The sequence below is a fragment of the Erpetoichthys calabaricus genome, chromosome 13 (assembly GCF_900747795.2).
Source record: "Erpetoichthys calabaricus chromosome 13, fErpCal1.3, whole genome shotgun sequence".
NCBI classification, from domain to species: Eukaryota; Metazoa; Chordata; class Cladistia; order Polypteriformes; family Polypteridae; genus Erpetoichthys; species Erpetoichthys calabaricus.
Window position 1 is genome coordinate 97,090,142 of NC_041406.2, and position 26,424 is coordinate 97,116,565.

Here is a 26,424-nt window from a genome sequence, read left to right on the forward strand (position 1 = left end):
AGGCTTGACACTAGAAAAATCAAATATGGGTTTGCTAACTTTTAATGTAGTGTTTCTTACAATGAGATAATTCTGTGGATTTTTGAAATCTTGGAATTAAGATTTTCATCATCATTATGATTTTCTTTCCAGCTGTTCCCGTTATTTAGCCGTTACTTTGTAATGAGCACACTAGTGCACCTGATGCTGAAGCAGCTGCAGACTTATTTCAAAATTCAGTTATTTTACAACTGTTTAATGATACACTATACCATTGTAGACTGTGTATATGATGTACGTCCTCTTATTTTAACTTTCACATAATTCAACTACTCAACGCTTTTAAATAAAACCAGCATGTACTGGAACTCCATTCCATGTTTTCTCTCATAACCCACTGCGGCATGTTCTTTAACTGGTAACCTTAAGACCAAAGGAAGATAGCTTAAGTGACTGCACAAGGTGGCAACCTTGACATTAAAAGGCCCAGCTCCACAGGTCAAAAAGAAGGCTAACCATTTAGCCTCCTAAGAAGCTCTGTTAGCAGAAAAGCAGTAAATTAACCAGTAACCACTACGAGTGTTGCCTACATGGCACACACAACGGAAAGGACAAAGACCCTGATTCTATGTGAATCCTAATGCTTTTGGTCCTCTCTAGTCAACAGACAGAAAAATATTTCCTTAAAACATAAATATGTGGGATCCATGTGAACCATGCAGGTGTACATCAGCCAAATGTAAATGAAGGTGTGATGAAGTAGAACACAGTTTTAAACAAAGGTGCAACTTACCTTGCGATCATAAGGTGTATACGAATGAAACAAAGCCGACAGCTCCTTTGTTCTTTGTTTTTTCTGGAGAGAGAAGGAGAATAACTGATGTCAGAACTCAGGATTTTTATTGATTATTTCCTGCTGTGCTAAGTAGTGTTGAAATAGACACAACGTCAGAATCAGCGGACAAAAAATATCTAAACACTATCACAAGGCATTTTACAAAGTAATGAACAATAACTTACACTGTTCTATGTCGTCTTTTTTTGTTACAGAATAATAGGTAATTTCTGCCTCATCAGCCTGATGTTCGTCTCTGTCTGGTGTACTGCAGCTTTCACCCAGTCTTACCTCTGGAGCCTGACACCCAGTATTACACTTTCACAAAACTGTATTAGTGAATATTAACAAGTTATCTTCATGTCCATCTAACATGTACACTTACTATATGAGGGAAGGCTGCTCTCTGTTTTCTCGATCACTCTTCAGTTTCTGCAATTTTGAACTTGTCAGTGTGCTGCTGTCCACTAGAGTCCAAGGTGCAGTGGCAGTAGTGGGGATGTAAAGAGTAGATGACCAGCTATCCCTTTTTGGAGCTTACTTGTGAAGAAAGTAGAGGCCTTATAACCATTTTGCAGACCCGACCCACGATACCAGCTTAAAAATGCATGCCTCAAAATGGCTGCTGCATTGGCTTAATAGAATGACCAACTTCTCTCCCTGCTATACCATCTATTGATCTGGGGAAGTTAGCCAGAGCACTAGCCCTAATTTCAACAGACTTAACTGTGATACATGAAATAATATGACCACCATTCACTGGCATGCTATACACAATGCTGGAGCACACCTCCTCTAGACGCCCCTTGACACGTGCTACACCAGTGTCAGTCTTTCCTGTTTGAAAGATTTCTTCATCTTTCTGCCCAGAAAAAAAACATTGCCACATTCCTGATCATGATCAACTCATGGCAAAGACAGTGAATCAGCTAGCTGGGAGACTCTAGGCCCAGCAACCCTAGGAATAGCTGTGTTGAAACTTGAGTGATTATTCATTTAAGGGTTTTGATTAATTTTATAGTTCAGCACAATCTAATTGGCATCCACAGGCCCCAGTTCAAACTTCGCTAAATCTGGTTATCTAAGTCCAAATGACCAAAACATCATGGTGTGCCACTCATTTCCAGGACTACTTTACAGCACTACATGTGTCAAATATTACTAGTGAGGCTACAATTGTTTTCTATTCCTCACTCCTAACTCCAGCCTCAAGGAGAAGCTGAAAAAAAGATCAATTACGTCTCTAAACAATATATTTTACATTGAGGAGAATATAAGAGAACGTTTAATGAGAACTGGCAATACAGCATAACATAGTTTATTGATTCTTATTCATCTACTAAATCTAAAATAATGAGACTTCAAGATCAGGATCAGGTGGTCTACGTCTACCTCCCAGTGCAAGGGATCTTGATCCACTTACTTACAGGTTGCTTTATAATAAGTAATAGTAAAAGGCAAAATTTGAAGGAATCTTTAACTCGGTATCTACTGTATAAAAAATGGCATTTTATAGCTGTGATAAAGGTGTACAAATTAACGATAGCGTCTTGAAGTGATACCGGTGCTTTCAGAAGAGTGCACCACTGGACGGTCTTGGGAATGAGTTGCTTCAGAGAGATGTTCAGATAACGAATAAAAATTAGATTTCAATAAAACACCACTTGTATAAAATGCAGTTTAAATCAACTAAATGTTACACCGAACACATCCTTCTCGACTCAGACTATCCCAAAGGCAACCAAGGTCTAGATCCTGATTAGAACTGATATTGCCAGGCACCTTGCTTTGCTGGTCACACATTTTGGGAACGTCCTCTACTCAGATCTCCATCTGCAATTCAACATCAGCAAGACAAAAGAGCTGGTAGTGGACTTTTGGTGTGGCAAAGAGCTGCTGAAACCATCCATGCAGAGAACATGGAAGTGATACAGAGCTACAAGTACCTGGGGGTTTACATAAACAGAAAACTGGTCTGACAACACAGTGGTGCTGGACTAGAAGGGCCACAGCAGACTGGGCTTCCTAAGGTCTTCCTTCTTTTGATGTGTCAGCCAGTAGTAGTCAGTGTGGTGTTCTACACTGCACTCCTGGGGAAACAACCTGAGCTTAAAAATAAAATATGCACAATACCTGAACAAACTTATCAGGAATGCCTGCTCCATCACAGGGTGAACTGCAGACAAACGTAAAGATGTTGTGGAAAAGAGAATGGTGGCAAAATTGGATATCATCGTTAAAAATCTCCTCCATGAGGAGCTCTCTTGGAGGACTCTTAACCACAGGCTCATTCCACCAGAGTGTCTTTTCTGCCCACTGCTATCAGGCAATTCAATGCTTCCTCCTGATGCTCCAAATTTACTGCTGATACTCTTCAAGTTCACTCTGCAATTTAAGTTCATTTGTAATTTCTGCACTATATTTATTTATTGATCGATTGTATTATTTGTCCCATGAGTCTGTATCATTTTTTTATGTTTCTACTGCTGCATGCATCTACTGTAAACTTCCCCTTGGGATTAATAAAGTTAATCTAAACTAATCTAGATATTATTAGAATAAAACATTTGCTTACCTAAAAGCCAGCTTTGGATCACAATAATTTGCAATCCTCTACCGGAATCCCAATGGGACATTACAGGTTAGTGAATAATCTATTGTGATAATTGATGTTCTAGCTGGTGATGCATTTTTATTTTTTTCAAATTGGAATAATAGTATCCCAAACAACAGGACATATTAAGAAAATGATGCTTTATTTTGCTTACAATTAGAAGCAATTCAAAAATAAAAAAACATTCTCTTTACAAGGAACAGCCCAGAAATGCTTCAGAGTCTAGTGGGCACTTACTGTATTAGTGTTGCCATCAAATAACTGAGCATGCTGCAATGTTGTTACTTTTGGACACTTCAAGTTCTCTAATGGGTAGCAAACTTAAGTTGTTTTCTTCTCTTCTTTTTCTGCTCTCTGGGGGAGAAGTGAAGCGGTTATGTGATCCAATTTGATTTAACATCTACTATTGTATAACTTACTCACATGTTATTCGTTGTAAAGTAACTGCACTGCAATTTTTAGAATCCATGAAACATAAAAAAAGAAAAACATTTGTGGTAAATTCAGCTTTAATCAGCTTCTATCTGTACGCCTACATCCTTGTTGAACACATTTCAAGCTAACAGCTGCCGTCTACTCAATGCATGCCCTTCAATCACATCCCCCCCTTAATCTACATTTGCTTTAACACCTTCCATCTTTCCTCACAGCTCACACTTCCCAGTCCTCATCCTGGTCTAGCAGCTCTCCTCTAGACTTTCTCAAACACAGTGATGTCCCACAGTGTCCTACCTTAGTCTCATGTTATTTTGGATGTGGCCTCAAAACTCATTAGTTCACATTATTAGTGAGGTCTCGTATTTTCCACACAGCTTGCTACCATGATCCCCACTCTACCTTGCCTTTATCTAGCTACAAGTGAAATGCAGAGATGGACACAATAGGATTTAAGTAAGGAGGCAGACCAAAGTGTTTCAAAGCTGCAAGAGCACATGCATGTACAGGTAAGTGCGAGGATTCATCAATACAGAAGACGGAGTATGAAGGAAATCCCTTTGGGAGCAGTTCGCTCGGGTCATTCAACTCACTGGCTGTAGATGATGGCAGATTCTTTAATAGGGAACCCTCAGTTTGTAGTTCTTCTAGAACAGATCATTTCTCACTGTCATGAGTGAAGTAAGTTCAGCCTGGAAGCCCTGGGTGCAAGCAAGTGCACTAGTCCACAGTAGGAAATACATCCATACTTATTCACATGGAATCAATTATCATAACCTATACTGTAAGAGTTGGGGATTTTGTGAAGAACACCATTCCAGAAATGGAGAGAACATGCAAATTCCAAACACAAAGTGACCAGTCAGTGAACCAAAGACTCTGAGGCTTTGAATCAGCAGCACTATCCAAAATACCACTTAACCCAGAGAAATTATGGGCCCAAACAACAGAGGAATGGCTCCTGACAATGACAGAACTTTGTGACTGATGTTTGAACATTATCCTGAAGAATTTGTTGCTATTGGGTTGACTTCATCCAACCCTTGACATTAACCAGGGCCCCAGTCCCTGAACTAGCCACACAGCATGATGGAACCTCCACCAAATTTGACAGTAGGTAGCAGGTGTTTTTCTTGGAATGCGGTGTTCTTCTTCCGCCATGCAAAGCGCTTTTTGTTATGACCAAATAACTCAATTTTTGTCTCATCAGTCCAAAGCACTTTGTTCCAAAATGAATCTGGCTTGTCTAAATGAGCATTTGTATACAACAAGTGACTTTGTTTGGGGCGTGAGTGCAGAAAGGGCTTCTTTCTCATCACCCTGCCATACAGATGCTCTTTGTGCAAATTGTGCTGAATTGTAGAACAATGTACAGATACACCATCTGCAGCAAGATGTTCTTGCAGGTCGTTGGAGGTGATCTGTGGGTTGTCTGTAACCATTCTCACAATCCTGCTCATATGCCGCTCCTGTATTTTTCTTGGCCTGCCAGACCTGCTGGGTTTAACAGCAACTGTGCCTGTGGCCTTCCATTTCCTGATTACATTCCTTACTGTTGAAACTGACAGTTTAAAACTCTGAGATAGCTTTTTGTAGCCTTCCCCTAAACCATGAGACTCAACAATCTTTCTTTTCAGATCTTTTGAGAGTTGCTTTGAGGATTCCATGCTGCCACTCTTCAGAGGAGAGTCAAAGGGAAGCACAACTTGCAAGTGACCACCTTAAATACCTTTATATCTCATGATTGGACACACCTGTCCATGAAGTTCAAGGCTTATCGAGCTAATCCAACCAATTTGGTGTTGCAAGTAATCAGCATTGAGCAGTGACAGGCATTCAAATCAGCAAAATTACAAGGGGACCCAAATTTTTACACAGCCGGTTTTTCACATTTGATTTAATTTCATACAACTAAATACTGCTTCACTAAAAATCTTTGTTCGGAAAACACCCCAGTACTCAGATGTTCCTAGGAAATGAAAGACATACCACTGTTATCTTTTTTGTTGAGAGTAAATTATTATGCAGGCTGAAAGGGGTTCCCAAACTTTTTCATATGACTGTATATGGGAAGATACTTGCACTATAAACATTTTCAAGTTGCTTAAATTAGTCTAAGGTTTCAGGGTGCTAGAGCCTTATCCTAGAATAATTGAGAAGGAACAAACCAGTCCATAACAAGGATATCCAATGCAGGGGTAAGTTGGGGCCTGGGATTCAAACCCAGATCTTTGGATCAATGAAGAAACAGAGCAACCCTTGAAATAATAAGCCACCTTTAGAGTTTTAAAGTGTAACGGTTTGTGGGTCATAATCTGAACCTTAAAACAATCATTAATAAGTTGCATCTCCCTCTTGACATTTTATGCTTTCACGAGCATGGGTAATAGAATAACTTAAAAGTATTTGCTATCTCTTGTCCTACACATACTTTCAATGCCATTCCACTGTATTCACATGTGTCTGAACATCTCTTCACTGGCGCCTTGTCTCTCAATTGTGTTCCTGTAAAGCTTACTTCTCAGACTCTGTCATTATTTTTGAGGCACCTTCCTCACCTCCTGTCCAGTTTTATTCTTTCCATCTTTAAAGTTCACACTCTTAGCATACACATTTATTCCTTCTCATGTGTCCTCATACTCACACCAAACCAAAGCCAAACTGACCAATCGGATTGCTCTTAGGGACTGAACACACAGACCTTAGTGTTTTATTATATAGTAGATTATAAAGATATGAGGCTGAAAGACAGAATTTTACCAGCTGGCCCAATGATCAGCATTACAGCCTCCCAGATCCACTGTCTTGATTTCAGTTCCATGCATCTTCTCACCATGTCGGTAGGGTTTCTCTCTTGGTGTTTTGCGCTTCCTTTTAATAAAAGGGCCCCTAAGTATGCAGAGTGTGGAAGTTTGAATGAGGGTAGCCTCCATAGGGTAGGTGCTCTATCTAGGGTTTATTTATGTACTTTTCCCACTACTGCTGGGATAGGCTTAAGGCATCCAAATCCTGAACTGGATTAAATGAGTTTAAAAATGAATGGATTTCACCAACAAAGATTGTGTAGAAACACGCTGTGTCTAAGTTAAAGTACTACAACTGCATCACAACTTTTGAAAGCTAAACAGAGGTGAAAAAATCAGGTACTTGTAAGATCAAGCTCTTATTTTTAACACCTCCCTCTCCATCTGGGTAATTTACAGAGATACAGCATTCTCAGATTCACTATGAGCCAGAAGGAGATAACATGGACAAGGGAGAAGGGATAGTTGGGTTATGCCAGGCTGAAGTGCCATATTTGACACTGCAATGCTGGATTACTTAGATCAGGAGACAAGCACCCATTTATCTTTAAAGGAGGAAGGCCTTTTAAAATACTGTACTTCTATACAATCGAAGCTGCAGTTTTGTTAATCTGATCTAACACTTTACATACTTGTTAAATATTGTCTGGTTTTTGATTCTATGAATCACAGAAAAAAAATCCCAAAAAACTTCCATGTAATACACACAACTGTTGCGTAGTTGACCAGTCAGAAGATGTGTCTTAATGATCTATGAAGTATTTTGTATTTTCTTGAAGTTACTGCTTATATTCAAAACCTGTATTGACCTAAATTAGATTAGCGTAGCGTGGTGTGCCTTGGTTTGCCAGACCTACTATCCTCAAAGACCGATTCTGGGTTTACATTAACACCATGCCTGCATTGGACTACACAAGTGAACAAAAATGATGAACAATAAACAGATAAAATAGCTTTTAAAACTGCAAGTGTATCATTAGACACTTTGCTTTATCCAATTAAAAAGACAATTATTGAAATAATTTGTTGGTTAGAGAGGCACCATAGTACAAACAGAAGACAGTATCGAAAAAGCAAGTATGAATATTACTAAAAACAAAGTAACTGAAACAGGTGGAATTAGAAAGAAAAAAAATATTGATATCAAATAATACTCAAACTTGAAAATAAAATGGGTAAAGTAAACTGTATGAGCAATAAATTATAATGATATAACTATAGAAACAATAGCCAATTTACTGAAGAGAAGCAAAAAAAATAAGTACAAAAATTGCATTAAAACACAGAATGAAACAGAAATGATCACACTCTCATCAATAAAAAAGTGATCATGAAGAGGTGGAAAAAACAAAACAGATGTGTGAACAGAAAATAGAAATGAGAACAAAGAAACCAAAAATGATACATACTGAATATGTTGCACAATGTATTAATGAAATACTAACACCAAAAATAACCTGAGAAAACGCAACACAGTATATCAAGTGTAAAGAACAAAGAGATGGGAAAACTGGGAAAAATAACACCATGTATGACATTTGTATTATAATGTATTTTTTTTTCTTATATTTTTTATTTTTCAGGTTCTTTTTTCTAAATGTAAATATTGTCTATGGTTTACTGTGTATATTGCTCTTGGCTATTGTTGTGGAAGATTTAATTTATTCTTTTTATTGTTCACCTTTGTGCATTTATAGTTATCAAAACATTTCTTGCCTCTTTTCTTTGTCAATTCCACTATTTTTGGTAATTTTCTTACATTTACTCTCAATACTTGAACTCCACTAAGTTATGTGTATATAAGGTGATATTAATCATATACAAAAGAAAGGACATCACAATGCCGTTAACTAACTTTTTAAGAAAATGTGCAAACAGGTTATTTCATTCATCCACACTTCCATTTTCAGACCCTCTCATCCAGTTCAGTATTGTGCAGAGGCTAATCCCGTCTAGTACTATTAGCAGTGGTATTGTCACATGTATAGACTACAATGAAACTCTTACTTGTATGTCCAAACAACATGTTGGTACTTTCAATTAATCAAACCCATTAATTTTATGATGGCCAAGAATTGAAACAGGTCTACATCAATACAACTTTACAGGCAATTTCACTTGACAGGTTAAAAAAAAAAGTGTACTGTTTCAAAATGATTAGTAAAATACGATACACTCTTCCTATTGTGTTACAACTGAGAAAAATAAGATGGTATGCCAGCAGTGTTGTATAAAGCCAATGTCACACCAGATGACTTTTCCAGTGATTTTCAGTCTTAGCCTTCATTTACATAATCTTAGCCAACTGAAGCCACTCCCCTGATGTGGCATACCCAATCACAGAGGCCAACAAGCCTGCGACTGGCTACGTTAAAATCAAACGGGGTCGATTTTGTCCTTTAGTCAGAGGCGTGGGCTTCATGTGCTGGAGACCTAACAAGCAATACTGTAAATGCTCATGTGAACTTTAAAGCATAAAAAGAAAGGATGAGGAATAAGAAACATGTATTTTACACCTCACATACAGGAGAGGCTCATCTTTCTGATGTCACATGTTGTATTGTACTAAAACAGAATGGAAAAAAGAAAAAGATGGCAGCGACTGCAGCTGAATTCACCATACCTGTTAACCTTTCGTACAACACTGACTCTGTACGGATGGCACAGGGGCTTCAGACCTCACAAACAGATAGGAAGGCTTGTCTGTGTGATGTCTGGTGTTTTACATAAAATGTAAGAATGGAAAAAAGAAGAAAGTGCTCAACTCACTATAACTATTAACTCTACACATAATACTCTGTCAGACAGCATGGGGGCTTTGGAACTCACAAACAGAAGAGAGGCTCATCTGTCAAATGCCTCATGTTTTTATGTACCATGAGAAAACGAGAAGAAAAAAAAGAGGTTGCTGAACTTGTTGCAGTTGCTAACACTTCATACAGCACCGGTACAGTGACCCTTCAGTCTGGTAGCACACTATTGGCTGTCAGAAAAAAGGAGAAAGCCCAACTGTGCTAGAAAATCATAACTCAGCCTGAAAAGTTGACATGCCTAGCGATTTTCAGGCATGTAAACTGACTTAGTGCAGTGAAGAAATCAGCAAGTGCGTTTGGCAAATCTGACCCACCTCATGACAAAAACTACCGTGATATACCATTGGCTTAAATCATGACAACAGCTTGTTCATTAAGGAGTCTTGTTCCATCAAGTATTACCACAAACAAGGCCCAGTACTGTCTAATTAATAAGCAAATATGTTATTTCACAAAGGTCTCAGCGGGAGACATTGCCAAAACATATGACCCAACCAAGAAGGAACCTGATGACACTGCTTACATTTAGGTTTAGGAGAAGGATGTGTGCAATATACAATTCTGAGTTGAGGTAAACCATGTTTTACTAGGACTGAGGAAGAACATATTTAATTGTGTGCTGACATGCATTCATCACCAGAACATGTAACTGAAGAGTCCTGTTTCAAACGCTGCCTCAGATTATCCTACCCATGTATATCATACATAGAAAGTATAATTTCCACAGTACACATTTAGTCTAAATGGTTTCCTTCAGCCAAATCTTTATCTTGCCTACACTGATGTTCTGATTAAAGGACATATTTATGACTTAGCAGTTCACATAATGCAAATATATTGTCAATAAATAAATCTCTAAAGGTCCCAATACCAAGCATATTTAATCTATCATATCCTAAGTTCGGGCGGCACGGTGGCGCAGTGGGTAGCGCTGCTGCCTCGCAGTTGGGAGACCTGGGGACCTGGGTTCGCTTCCCGGGTCCTCCCTGCGTGGAGTTTGCATGTTCTCCCCGTGTCTGCGTGGGTTTCCTCCGGGTGCTCCGGTTTCCTCCCACAGTCCAAAGACATGCAGGTTAGGTGGACTGGCGATTCTAAATTGGCCCTAGTGTGTGCTTGGTGTGTTTGTGTGTGTCCTGTGGTGGGTTGGCACCCTGCCCCGGATTGTTTCCTGCCTTGTGCCCTGTGTTGGCTGGGATTGGCTCCAGCAGACCCCCGTGACCCTGTGTTTGGATTTAGCGGGTTGGAAAATGGATGGATATCCTAAGTTTTTCACGAAAGGTGGAAACATAAACGGAATAACTGACACTAACATCTCAGAGACAAGCACTGGTACCAAATATTAAGTGATTGCTAAACTAACAAATTTCTGCTTAGCTGGCAGTAATTAAAGGCAAATAGGGGAATTTGAAGTGTGTGTTGCCATGTCATGCATCTAGCATCGTGGGTTTAAATCCTATGTCTGGTCCTTGTCTGTATGGAGTATGCATTTTCCTCCTTTGACTGCATGGGTTTTCCTCTGAGAACTTCAATTTTCTCACAGGTCACAAAAGACACACTGGTCATGTTAGCTACTGATTCCAGATTTGTCAAGTATGAGTATGGGTGTGTGCATGAGTGGACCCTAAGATGGACTGACACCCTGTTATTGGTTGTTTCTTGCCTTTTCCCTAATGCTGCTTTAACCTCCACTGAATTGGATTAACATTGTTTGAAAATGTTGTGGTGTAATATTTTCAAATAATGTGTACTACATTTGAAATGCAAAATCTGTCAGTGCAATAAGCCATGGCTCAGTGCTGGGGTGTGAAGAACCAAAATATAGATAAGGTGAAACCTATTAGTTGAACTGGGACTTTGTGCATTGTTTCATATACTGTCACAACACTAAAAACTTTACAATCGGGACTATAACTCAATAAAATGTGTTTGGTGTTGCACCAGTATACCCAGTTTACACTAATCAAAAGTTGCTTTTATGTTTTAAATGACAGCTGCCCTATGAACCCAGTGTTTATGAATGTCTGGTAGAATAATCCATTCATATTCTGTACATGTCTGATCCAACCTTTGATGCAAAATAAACTGCTTAAGAAAATAGAAATATTGGTTATATAAAGTCTTCCTCTCATTACTGTATATGGGACGGCAGTCTTGGTTATGTGACGCATGTTTTGAAGCCTAACTATAAGTAATCCTTCATCCACTTTCCTCAAGAGTTTATATAAACTTAGAGAATGTTGAATACTCATATCTTTGGATCAGAAAGGGACAAGGAGCTGAAGAAGAGAGGTGGGTAAGTGTTGGACAGAATTACACAGCTGTGCAATATTTTTGAGCAGAAGTTTCCAATCTTTTTTTTGTGTTCGATTACCATACAAATGCCAGGACAAGAGAAGGCTTCATTTACAAGAGTTCAGTACAGAAAAGCATGGAGTGCCAGTCCTGTACATTAAGAGCGTTCACTCGCTCGGCTGTGTCAAGTCTGTAGGCACTGCTACCTGAACAAATACAGTGGTAAACAGCAAAGGCACAAATGACGCTGACATCCAATTTACTGCTTCTGTAGTTTTACAGATTAGAGAAATCAAGGAAACAATACAGGAAATCTGGGGCAGTGGCATGTGCAGAGCCTCAGGAGCTTTCGTCTTGCCATTTAATTTATTAATGCGTATGTATATGTGTAAGTGAGGGGGGTGAGAGAACACCTACCCCCTCCATTTCAGTATTTAATAATTTGAGGCCAAGATAAGAAAAAAAAATTAAAAATCTATTGTGAAACATTAGCACAGAGACGGTGTCAATGAAAAATAAAAAAGCACAACAAAACAAAGCAAAAAAAAAAAAAAGGCCTTCAATAATTGGCTACGGCAATCAGCAGTAAACGTGGGCTTTTAAGTCAAAGCTGTCAGACTACGGAAAATAAGCACATTATTAATGTTAGCGCCATAAGCTGTTAGCATAAAAATAAGGGCTTTTACAGTCATCCTGTCACTTCGGTTTTTTTTTTGTTTTTTTTTAAACTATGGAAAAAAGTTCCTTTGTAAAATTTGAAAAAATAACAATAACGTATATTTCTGGGGGGGCTGACGGAGTTCATGAGGTCAGAAGATACCATTTTGTCTGTCGGCTCTTCTCCCCATTGAAAAAAAATACAGGAAGACAAATAAGTCTCCCTCAGCAAGCCCCTGATTTCTTTGCCACAAACTGAATCTCTTCATAGACACCTTTGCTGACAAAGCCATATTAACCCCTTCAAAGGCACTCGGAGTGGACCTTCTATAAAGGCATGTGAATTAGACACAAGTGCAAATGATCAGTAACACTGAGAACCAAAACCAAAAGCTTCTTCAGCTGGAATCAAGTCTGGAGAATGTGAGCTACAATCAGGGTGTAGCAATGAACGAGAACAGATGCTCTGAAGAAGATATGAAGGATTCAAGTTATCTCAACCATTACTCCCTCTCAGCTATGTCACTGGGTGTAATAATAATAATAATAATAATAATAATACATTTTATTTATATAGCACCTTTCCCATGCTCAAGGCACTTACAGAATATAATAAAGAACAACAGGGTATACAGTATCTAGCATTGTACAAACCAGATAAATAAATAAAGAAGATGACGACAGTGAATTCAGAAAGAAAAAAAAAAACAGACAACATACAGTGCATCCGGAAAGTATTCACAGCACATCACTTTTTCCACATTTTGTTATGTTACAGCCTTATTCCAAAATGGATTAAATTCATTTTTTTCCCCAGAATTCTACACACAACACCCCATAATGACAACGTGAAAAACGTTTACATGAGGTTTTTGCAAATTTATTAAAAAAAAAAATTGAGAAAGCACATGTACATAAGTATTCACAGCCTTTGCCATGAAGCTCAAAATTGAGCTCAGGTGCATCCTGTTTCCCCTGATCATCCTTGAGATGTTTCTGCAGCTTAATTGGAGTTGGTTACAGAAAAATTTCTGCTGCTTTGAAGGTCCCAATGAGCACAGTGGCCTCCATCATCCATAAGTGGAAGAAGTTTGAAACCACCAGGACTCTTCCTAGAGCTGGCCGGCCATCTAAACTGAGCAATTGGGGGAGAAGGGCCTTAGTCAGAGAGGTGACCAAGAACCCAATGGTCACTCTGTCAGAGCTCCAGAGGTCCTCTGTGGAGAGAGGAGAACCTTCCAGAATGACAACCATCTCTGCAGCAATCCACCAATCAGGCCTGTTTGGTACAGTGGCCAGACGGAAGCCACTCCTTAGTAAAAGGCACATGGCAGCCCGCCTGGAGTTTGCCAAAAGGCACCTGAAGGACTCTCAGACCATGAGAAAGAAAATTCTCTGGTCTGATGAGACAAAGATTGAACTCTTCGGTGTGAATGCCAGGCGTCACGTTTGGAGGAAACCAGGCACTGCTCATCACCAGGCCAATACCATCCCTACAGTGAAGCATGGTGGTGGCAGCATCATGCTGTGGGGATGTTTTTCAGCGGCAGGGACTGGGAGACTAGTCAGGATAAAGGGAAAGATGACTGCAGCAATGTACAGAGACATCCTGGATGAAAACCTGCTCCAGAGCGCTCTTGACCTCAGACTGGGGCAACGGTTCATCTTTCAGCAGGACAACGACCCTAAGCACACAGCCAAGATATCAAAGGAGTGGCTTCAGGACAACTCTGTGAATGTCCTTGAGTGGCCCAGCCAGAGCCCAGAATTGACAAAGTATTGAGCAAAGGCTGTGAATACTTATGTACATGGGATTTCTCAGTTTTTTTATTTTTAATAAATTTGCAAAAATCTCAAGTAAACTTTTTTCACGTTGTCATTATGGGATGTTGTGTGTAGAATTCTGAGGAAAAAAATGAATTTAATCCATTTTGGAATAAGGCTGTAACATAACAAAATGTGGAAAAAGTGATGCGCTGTGAATACTTTCCGGATGCACTGTAATTGATGGTCTCGCACACACATACAGGTTACATTGGCATCTTGACAGAGAAGTAAACTGAGAGAAGGGTAATAAAGTCAAGTAGAGCTAAAAGCCTTCTTGAACAGATGAGTTTTGAGTTGTTTTGTAAGAATGGGAGACACACCCCACAAACACTGAGGGGGACAAAAAAAACAAAGGATTTTGGCTCAAACTTTCAAGATGGGGACTGTCAAAAATAAAGAAACATAAAATGACTTGACAATGCAAGTCTAGCAATCCAATTATTATTAAAGAAAATTTCACATGAAACCTTAAGAGTTTACAAAGGATTTAACAGGATTTCATTATAAGAGAAAGTAAACAATACTTTTGCCTGTTTATACATTTATAAAGTATGGGGTGGCAAATTAAAAAGTAGCTCCAGTAAGGAATCCCACCCTGGGTCTAGCAGCAGCAGACATTGTCAGGGGTAGCTAGTGGCAAGTCTCTGTGCACATGTTCTTTCTTTTTGTTAGTTCTGTTACAGTATCTTGGTGTGCGGGAGAGAAGACATGACGTATTTATTGGAACAGTATATTTCAATTATGGAGATGAAGACTTTGTGCAAGCTCTTTCAAGCTGGTATGTAAGGGATTCATGGAACACACTACCCCATTGTGAAACACACAATTCAGCAATTGGTCAACAAGCAGCATACTTCTGTGATATTGGCATGAACTTTGAACAATTGTTTGGTGAGCCATTTTACATTTTATATTCCACATATACTGCAGTACTAGACATAGATCTGTGTAGTGATAAAATATGTAGTCAAGAGAAAACCAAATATGTAACAGATTAGGTGCTTTCTGTATTTGCCAACCATACAGAAATGGTAAAAAGAGGAACTTGAGGTCATCTAAACAGATACATTAACCAGACGTTAGGGACCTACAAGATAAAGGACATGTTTTGCTCTAGCCCATGGCCATAGGTGGAACATTGATTGATGGGAGGTTGTTCAAAAACATAGGTCATGCATAACCAGGATTGATTCAAGGGTATGAGGCATGCATATTAGAAGGGAGATGGCCCCTAAACTACAAGACCCCATTGGTCCAAAAGGTACAATAAAGAGCAAGGTTGGCATAAATATAGGGCACACCACCAGGTATCTGCCTCTCCTTCCATCAATTTCTACCTAGTGACCATGATGGACTTATCATCTCAGAAGTACAATGGAAGACTAAAAGAGCCATCTGATATCTAGCACACTAGGTGCCTAGACTTCCAGCAGGAAGAGTGGCTATCCATCCAAGTTGCATGGAGTGCCTGCCACAACTATTTTGCTTTGCTTTTACTTTAAGAACATTTAAAAATGTTAAAATCTAGATAAATGATAACTTTAAAATGAGTGAGGAAAAGTTTGAATCTGTCCCGTTATCTTACTGTTTATAAAATGAAGTTAAATGGCAGTAAATTTATCAGTGCAGTCAGCCCTGGTTTGGTCCGAGTGTGGACACAAGGTTTAGTATAAACAAGAAGATGGCTTCAGCATGACAGCAGGTGATACAAATATGAGAAGGTAACAACTGGGCTTATGACAATATAATATGTGGAGTAGGGCCATATCTTATGACCCTTTCAGAAGAAAACATACCGCACCAAAACTAAGAAACTCTTTTATCCACAGCCCAGAGGTTGCTGAGAACACTGCAGATCATATCAAATGAACTTCTCATGTGTCAAGGGGGAGATTATCACAGCAGAGGGTTGTGTCACAAAGGTCATGTCAGCATGTACTCCATGATTTGCAGGCTATATTTTATGCATCATCCAGTAATAGGTTAAAATTATCCATCAATCACCTGAACCCAGTGAAGGCAACGTTTGGGTCACAGGGAGCTGGAGTCTCTCCTGGCAGGATCAGATACAAGACAGAAACAGCTCAGAACATGCTACGCCAGTTTAGAGTTGCCGATCATCCCACCAAGCATGTCTCTGCCGAACTGGAGGAGCCAGAAAAATAGAAGCAGAAATGGAGCAGATATGCAAAATCCAAATAGTGAGGTGCCAGTGGTTATTATTAGAAGTTATTTATCAATACTATGATGTACTTATTTGTGGGCTTCATAACTAAGTTTCTTTACAAATGCTTCTGCTTACTTTTAAATTTGTCCACTCATATTTTAGCAAAGAGTATTGAAAGAAGTTTAAAATGAGTTTTTGATAGAGTTAGAGATTTCATACATCCTTGAACATGCTTTGATCGTCTGTGGCATGATACCAGTGTATTTGTGGTCCACATGGCACAGAGGTGAACAGGTGAACTGACTGCATACAAACTGGTACTCTCATTAGAAACCCTCAGAAGCCAGTAACCCTATTGGTTTTCAGCAAAATCAGCTAGGCTTAACTTCAGTTTTAATTACTACAATTTATTTTATACAAGATGTTACCCAAAAATTCCATTTCTGGAAAGTTTCAAGATGTAGAAAATTATAGGTTTGTAGGGTCATTACTGTCAAATGTACAATGTACAGGAAAATTCTTACTTGCCTGTGCTACTCATGACTCTCTGGAAATCGACAATGTCTAGCCAATTGTTGATTCGACATTATCATTAACCATCGGCTCAGTCCTAATAAACAGTCTTGAAAGTCATTGGAACAGTTTTGTGTGTTGACAAAGTATTTGCATACTTTGATAAACTGTGCCTCAAATATAGCCTCTCATCAAAAAATTATTTCTACTACATCCATGTTAAAGACTTTTTGTTAAAAGAAAACCTGGCCTTAATATCTACTGTAGAAATTATACTTAATAAGTGTGATAAAGATGACAGACAGCACTTATGGACGTGTGATAAAGATGACAGACAGCACTTATGGACTACAAAGTTAACATGTCAGCATTGGTGTGTAGATTTCTTAGTTTATGGTGTGAATAACCATAAAGTGCACTTTTCTACTGTAATTTACATTTCAAGGAAGGAGTACAATATTCTGGTTGTTCACTGCAATGGCAACATCTGTCATTCGAGGGGCAAAGCAGTGTCTTTTTAAACATAGTGATTTATATAGGATCCTTCAGCCACTTCAATTAAATTCAATGAGTATATTTTATATAGTTCAATGCAAAAATGTGGACATCCCTGGGAAAATGACATATTTTGTTGACATCTGAAGTAACAAAATAGTAAATACAACTTCTACAGTAAATAAATTAATGCAAAGAGATTTTTATGAAAAAGTTAATGGACAATTGCAATTTATTTAATGAACAAAAAATATGAAAATAAAAACAATGTTAAAATTGCCAAAGTTTGGGCACCCTACATAATCAGTACTTATTGATTACCCCTTTAGCAAAAATTATAGCTTGCAAATCCTTTTGTAGCCAATTAGGTGTCTGTGAATTCATGTTTTGGGCCTTTTTACTATTCCTCCATGCGGATCGCTGCCATCTCAGATATATTCCTTATGATCTACCCACAGATCTTCAGTGATGTTCAAGTCTTGGGACTGCAAGGGGCATTTCAAAGCCTTCACTTTGTGTTTCTTCAAAGCAAATCTTGAAGCGTGTTATATTGTTGTCTTGTTTCAGAAACTATCCTTTTGTAAGCCTCAGTTTTTTGTATGACTGTGCGACATTCTATTTGATGATTTTCTTCTATTTAATGGAACCCATTATTCCCTGGATTGGCACAATGTTTCCTGTGCCACAGAACCACAACGTATATAAAGATCCATCCCCTTACTTAACAGTTGGCACAGGGTTCTTTTCATCAAATGTTGCTGCTTTCTTTTCTCCAAACAACCCTTTTGTAGTTGTGGTCAGAGTTTGATTTTAATGTCATTTGTCCAAAATGCTCTCTCGTAAGCAGATGTTTTTTGCGATGAAACTGTAGGTAAGGTTTCCACCTGATGGCTCTTTCCTCAAGGCCACATCCGTTTAAATAATGCTGCACTGTAGCATAGTACACTGCCACTCGTTTCTCAACTAAACACACCTGGAGATCCCTTGCAGTCATATGGGGTTTTTCTCCTGGTGAGTAGCTTCTGGGTTTTTGGGCATCTCTTGTATTTCCAGGTTGGTTCCTTATGTGATTCATCGCTAGTGTATTGTTAATAGTAATTTGTGCTATTATTTTTAAGCTTATTTTGCCATTATCTTTCTGCACTTAGGTATACCGACTACGAGCAACACGTGTCTTTGTTGCTTGCTTGCTTACTGACTAGTTTAGTTTTGAACTGTTTAACAAGTGACGCCTGCCACCTTCCCTCCTTCATGCTTTTGTTGTTAAAAGCTTCGATAACTGCAGCCGGGCTCAATTATCTGGTCCTTACTTAATGAGAAGCCAAGCAAACTAACTAAAAAGATTACAATATGCAAGCTTTTAAAGCAACTCAAACCCCTTCTTCAGGTCCTTACTTAAAATGACTAAAGGCACAGTCATGAAAGTGTCAGCCCTCATGTGCAGCCGTCCTTGTGTAAAGACCTACTGCATAAAGACTGCCAGTCTTCCTGTGAGAGTCCACCGAACAAGGAAACCAGACAAAGCTGTGGACACTCTTACTTAACAAAGGTACTGGTTTTAGACTTTTCTCTCTCCCCTTTAGCAGGAGAGGGAGAAACACTGACAATCTTAATCTGCTTCGTGAAGTTACCTCTTCAGACACCTTCTTCTCCTATGGCTTGTATAACTGTCAGTCTGCAATCACCAAGGCATACTTTATTGAACTTTTTCCACCCACAGGGATCTCCAAATGGTGGCTCTGATGGAGACATGGATTCACCCAGAGAACACAGCAACATGGACAGCACTTTCCTCCAGTTTCAATGTCACCCATACGTGCTAATCTGTTGGCAGGTATGTCAAGGAAATATGAGATCCCCTGGGTACTGTATACAACACTACCTTTGAACACCATGTAATTACAGTCTCTCATTCAGTTAACATTGCTGTTATTAATCAGCCCACCAAATCCCCCCTATCCAGGTTTTCTCAAGAACTTCTTTGATGAGCTGCTCTCTTCCCTTCCAGACAACAACAGTCCACTTCTAATCATCGGGGGCCTGAGCATGCACATAGACAGTCCTTCTGCTATAGACGTTTTCCCTCCAATATAACACAGCTCCACACCTCACCAACTCACAAGGCTGCTAATCTGCTAGACAATGTTCTCTCATGCAACTACACTCATCTGCCCACTGTTTAATTCATCTCCCCATACTTGGTCCCTCTTGTCACTCTTCTACTCCTTCAGTTGTCACCTCTTCTTCCTCTCTCCCACCAGTTTCTGTTTGTTAGTCTCCTCTGCTCTCCTTCCTCCCAACCATTTCTTTTCTCTCAATACCAATGCTTACTTACATGGACACCCAATGTTCAACACTTTCCTTCTGTACTGTCAGTGTCTTTCCTAGATTAAACTGTTTTTAGAATTTGTGTTATGTTGCAATTTCTGCATTATAAAATACTGAATAAATTAGACTTTAATAATGTGAAAAAATGTAACTTTTTCAAAAATATTAATTTTATAATTTCTCAGTGAGGAGTCAAATGTACACTGGAAAATTTTGAGATTTTATACCTATAGTCTTGATGTAATACAAATCAATGTGCTAGTATAACATCCATCCATCCATCCATCCATTTTCCAACCCGCTGAATCCGAACACAGGGTCACGGGGGTCTGCTGGAGCCAATCCCAGCCAACACAGGGCACAAGGCAGGAACCAATCCCGGGCAGGGTGCCAACCCACCACAATGTATTCAAAACATTGCATCAGTTGGTAACCTGGGGTGACACTGCAAACAGGATGCTTCACATGAGAGTTTCAAATGATGATAAAATACATTCTTCCTCAGTTTGTGTGAAACATGGTCTACCTCAGCTCAAAACCAAATACTATGTAAACTTCTTTTGACTCTTGTGTCTGGGCCAAAGACCCTGCTTACAGGCAATGCCATTAGGAACCTATTTCACTAGGACATGTTTTAGGAATGTCTCTTTCTCAAACCCTATTGGAATAAAATATCTGCTTATTGATCAGGCTGTCTTGGGGCCCTAGTCATCCCTCATCCTCTAAACATTTGTTTATGATAACACTTGAGGGGGCATGAATATTTAACGAACCTATTTTGATAATTTACACTCTACTGCTAGAATGACATTCTGTTCTGCTCATCTTGAATAACTAACTCATCTCTTATAACAACCTGGAAAATTGAAATCATTTTATAAAGGACAGATGAAAAAGTCTTTAAAATCTAGTTTGCATTTATTATCCATCCAACCATTATCCAACCCGCTATATCCTAACTACAGGGTCACGGGGGTCTGCTGGAGCCAATCCCAGTCAACACAGGGCACAAGGCAGGAAACAAACCCCAGGCATGGCGCTAGCCCACTGCAGGGCACACACACACACACACACACCCAAACACATGTCTTTGGACTGTGGGAGGAAACCCACGCAGACACGGGGAGAACATGCAAACTCCACGCAGGGAGGACCCAGGAAGTGAACCCAGGTCTCCTAACTGTAAGGCAGCAGCGCTACCCACTGCGCCACCGTGCCGCCCTTGCATTTACTAATTACATAAAATAACACACAATCTTGCTTAATCCAGTTCAGGGTTAGCAGCACTGGGTTCACTGAAGAGAACAGCCTTACACAGGGTGCCAGCCTATCGCAGGCATACACCCTACCATACTTGGACTTGGCCAGTCTAGCATTGTCAATTAACTTACCCTGAATACACATAGGAATGTGGGAGAATACCACGCAAGCATAGGATAAAAGTGCATACTCCACTTGGACAAGCACCAGCACATTTATTAATTTCACATGCTGAATAGCTCATTACCTGTGACTGATTACTTCAAATTAAAACTTTTAGTTTAACTAAGTTAGTGCTTTATGTCACATTGATCTGCAATGTATCCATTGCAATGAAACCCTGAAGTCAAAAATATAATTTAAAAAATGAAGCAAATAAAAAACCAAATCCATTGCTTGGAGTTCACCAGTCATCTGGCACAATGCAGTATTTAAAGTTCTCAATGAACCTACATGAGCATGGGAAGAACATGCAGAGTTCACAGAGGCAGGGCATCAGACTGATTCAAAGCGGAGATAGCTGCATGGTGGCAACGTTACCCTTTCAACTGGCAATATGTAAACAAATTAATTTGCATATTCTGGAATCTTTCCAGTTCAGTACAAAACAAAGCTTTTATTGCATAATTGTAACATTTAATTGCAATAATTATTCAAAAGAAAAGGCAAGTTGCAAAAAGCAGCCAAACATAAAGGTTTGAAATTAATCAGAGGATCAAGACCTCTAATTGTCTTCAAGGAAATGAGGATGACAATGAATATTTACCCCCTGGAGGAGTTGGATAAAGGCTGTGTGTGTGTGTGTGTGTGTGTACAAAGGCTGTCACTTAATATGCAACTCCACAGTGACAGAAGATCAAACTGGCACATCACTTACACTTTCATGAAGTATAAAAATGTGTTTCTATATACCTGAAATAAGTTAGCTTACTACAAAACCCACATATGGAAAGGAGAGGCTCTCTGCATAATGCTATATACCACTAAAAATTAGGAAGAAAGTGGGTTAGATCTCCATTACTTTACTGTGAATATTTCAAATAAATATTTTGATAAATGGTACTATCTCAAAGCAAAATTTATATACAATTAACTAAATACAGCAGAAGTTCAGCATATAATCTTTTTATTTCTGTTATTTTTTTTAACATATCTGTACCAATCCATTCATACATCCATTTTCTGATTGCTGCTGTGAGGAATCAAGGTCTAAATTGTATATTAATTCTACAGCTGTCACGCTTTTCCCTGTCCATTGATCATTCCTTGCTTGTCGTATTCAATGTTAAGGCTAACTAACACTATTGTAATGTGACAACTCTTCACTTCTAAACAGCCAGGCCACTGTCTCTGTGGAGTTCACATATTTGGCCCATGTCTATGTGGGTTTTGTGCCCACATTGCATAGCTAAATAGCAAGTGGGGCAAGTAAGTGTGGAGTGTGTGCTCAAGTGATGGACTGGCACATCACCCACCTTTGGATCAGGACTTCTACCAAATGATCTAAGCATACTACAATAGGCAGATTTGTATTTTTTCATTTCTTTATATAAAAAAATGAACATAATTATTAAAAAATAATTGTTTTATATAGCAGTGTGGTCAACATTGAACAGCAATTTACTTTATTTACTTTCCACACACTGAACTTTCTGTTTTAGATATAATTCCAGTAAAGGAATCAAATCAACTTTAGGTCTAATAACCTCTGAATGACTAAATGTTAATTCAGTGTCAGAATGTGCCAGAATCAGCCACACCACTGCTCTAAGTGTTAAAACTGATATTAATATTCTTGAACGTTATAGGTTAGGTATGAATCTGAATATAATAGTAAAATAGACAATAGTATGAAGACCAAAAGGCTACTGTAAGAAATCAGGAATGAAGTTATCAAAAGGCACACTGCTGAACATCCTCTCCTTGACACAGCATCAGCAAGTACTTTCGGCCAGCAGAGGTGTGTCAAGAAACATTACTGGGGCTCCGTCATACTTACGTTAGTACACTTTTATAATGACTCACTGTGACTGCTCTCATCATTAGTCAAGTCAGAAACTGTCTTCTTTTCTTCTATAATTCTTGTGTTTTTTTGAGAGGAGAGGTTGTTGTGTGTTATAATATTTCTATATTTCTTGCGCTAGTGTATAAGGCTAAATTTCCCTTTTATGACAAATAAAGTTCTATGTATCTACAGAGTAAAACGTAAAACTAGGATGAATAATAGCATAAATAAAAATTGTGTAGACTGCAGTGCCTTTGTCCAAAATTCTCCAAATTCTAGAATAAGTGACATAGCAAAATATATATATTTTTTTATACACACACACACACACATTATATATGTATACATTTATATACAAGGGAGTTTCGCTCGCCAACCTCCCTGCCTGCGCAATGCGCCAGAAACTTTGCATCTCTGCCACTCGTGTATGTGGATTTCACTTTCACCAAACAACAAATCTTTTCATTCTCGCGGATATGATATGCCTCTTCATTGGGAAGAAACACTACTTTTCCCTGATGGCAACACAAATTAGGCAATCTACAAGTCTCCGACTTAAAGTTTAAATCCAAACAATACAGTGCATCCGGAAAGTATTCACAGCGCAGAGACATCCTGGATGAAAACCTGCTCCAGAGCGCTCTTGACCTCAGACTGGGGCAACGGTTCATCTTTCAGCAGGACAACGACCCTAAGCACACAGCCAAGATATCAAAGGAGTGGCTTCAGGACAACTCTGTGAATGTCTTTGAGTGGCCCAACCAGAGCCCAGACTTGAATCCGATTGAACATCTCTGGAGAGATCTTAAAATGGCTGTGCACCGACGCTTCCCATCCAACCTGATGGAGCTGAAGAGGTGCTACAAAGAGGAATGGGTGAAACTGGCCAAAGATAGGTTTGCCAAGCTTGTGGCATCATATTCAAAAAGACTTGAGGCTGTAATTGCTGCCAAAGGTGCATCGACAAAGTACTGAGCAAAGGCTGTGAATACTTATGTACATGGGATTTCTCAGTTTTTTTATTTTTAATAAATTTGCAAAAACCTCAAGTAAACTTTTTTCACGTTGTCATTATAGGGTGTTGTGTGTAGAATTCTGAGGACAAAAATGAATTTAATCCATTTTGGAATAAGGCTGTAACAAAACCAAATGTGGAAAAAGTGATGCGCTGTGAATACTTTCCGGATGCACTGTATGTGTGTGTGTTTATTTGCTTGTAAAACATTAACTGATAATGCTATAAAACATTTAACATAAACGCATTAAGTTAACAACAATCACTTGTATCCTCCAAAAATCTGATGTGTTGTGGGGAGGCCACTTCCCAAACCTCTTGTGCAGGCACCCAGCCATTCCAAGTATTTGTTAAATTCCACCAACAGCACATTTGATTGAAATTAGTGAGGTAGTGATTAGTTAAACCAGATGTGCTAATGGTGCAATTGAATATGATAAATGGGTGTACTGGATGGTAACCACATAAATGGGGTGCCTTGAGAAAAGGACTGGAAATGGCAAAGCTAACACACTTCAACAGAAGTAAATACAGGATTTTGTATTAACAAGTCAGCGAGCAACTTCATACCAAACCAGATTTTCAAGAGGTGGTGTTTAATGTGCTCTAAGGATAGCTTAAGAAACTGAGCAATTTTAACAGGAATACACATTGGAAGACTAAGAAGGCGGTCTACTTTTCAATAATCGCCTCCTTAAGGAACAGAAGGATGTCCAGTGAAGTGCCTCTTAAAATGTGTATATGTTCCTTGTGTCTTGTATTATATTTCTGAGGTGGCAATGACAGATAAGTAATCCTCTTCACAGATCTAGATGACCAATGTTTTGTGTGTTGTATTTATCTAAATATCTGAAACCCACTGCACACCTGGCCTGTCTGTAAAGGGATTTCTCTCTCTCTGAATTGCCTTTCCCAAGATTTCTTCCATTTTTTATTTTTCACTACAAGGTTTTTTGGGAGTTTTTTTTTCTTCTTCTTGTGGAGTGAAGGCTGGGGAGCTGTCAGAAACAGGGTCTGTTAAGGCCCATTGAGGCATCCCCTTGTGAGATGTTGGGCTACACAGGAAATAAATTGTTGTTTTGTGAGAGGAATCCCCAGAGGGGTGGCCCACTGTGATGTTACTGTTGAAAGACCACACTCAGCCTTTATATGTGAGGCTGGGGAATTAGTCCTTCAGTGGTTGATGGTCCTTTGCAGAATGCACATTTTTTGAGTATCTAAATTTTTGGGTTTTTGTCTTATTTCTTCTATTGTTGTGATTAATAATGTCTGGATTACGCACTAGACATGATTAATTTGGATTACAATTTAAGTCATTTGGTTTTTGAACTCCATTTTTGTCTTTTTTCTTGTTTCCCCTTCTTTTCTGATTATTTAATATAATCTTTGTAAATTTAGAATACATGGTTTGTGCTGCCCTATCAACCCAGAGGTTTGACAATTTCTTTCTCTTGAAGGGTATTTTGGTTTATTTTTGGACAATAACATTATATTTTGTACTTTAAAAGCCAGGGTTCCATTGTAAACCTTTTAGTGCCAAAACCTGCCTGTGGTGATTGGGGTCTGACTGCCAAGGGTAAGGCCATCTGTTTGCCCTGTTTATGTCATGTCTTCACAACAATATGGAGGAAAGTTTGATAGCTTCTTAAAACTATCTTTGCAGTGTCCTGTGGGGAGCTGGCACAACATCCAGTGCAAGTTCCTGTCTTATACCTAGTGCTCGTCTACCCTCTAAGACCTTGGATGGGACAAATCAGGTTTGATAATAGTTGGGTGGATAGACCAATTATGCCAAGAAGAGTACACAAGGCTGATTCTTCTCCCTTAATTAGTGTATTCTATTAGTTAGTCGTCATTTTGATTCTAAAGTCACAGCTGAGTAATTCTTGTAATTCAGGTTCCTTTTACTCCATTCATGCAGTAGCACAGTGTACAACTCCAGTGTCAGCATAACCAAAAAAAAAAAACAAAAACCTGAAGCTGTGAGAGGAGCTGAACATATTTCTGGGCCTTCATGTTGCCTGCTCTAGTGCTGCTCAGGAAAACAGCAGAAGAAATCTGATCAAAGCAAAGTGAACCCTTTCGACCTCGTGAGACTCAATCTATCTTCCTATTTCACTTGAAACCTGGAGACTTGCTCTGGCCTGACTTAATCACTAAAACTCTTTATAAGCCAAATAACACTTTGTCAGGTTTGTGTGTTTCATTTATTTATTTAGTTTGAAATTTTCCACTGCAGTCATGACAGGCTTACAAGGACAGAGGAGACGATGAGACCTTGATATCACTCCTGAATCCAAACAGGTCTGGCAGATTCCATCTCAAGTAAAAATCCCTTTAATTATGTCATGAGTCCTTTTCCATCACCACAATAAACACGCTAAT

At 39.0% G+C, this 26,424-nt stretch overlaps 1 protein-coding gene across 3 annotated transcripts in view; it reads right to left on the reverse strand.

Annotated features, from left to right (window-relative positions):
- Positions 1-26,424, reverse strand: part of cdkal1 (CDK5 regulatory subunit associated protein 1-like 1) — an 848,634-nt gene that overhangs the window by 215,733 nt on the left and 606,477 nt on the right. For all 3 annotated transcript variants that reach the window (XM_028817287.2, XM_028817286.2, XM_028817284.2), the window contains exon 12: positions 773-835. In XM_028817287.2, the coding sequence (XP_028673120.2) occupies positions 773-835 (63 nt within the window). The remainder of the gene's footprint in view (positions 1-772; positions 836-26,424) is intronic.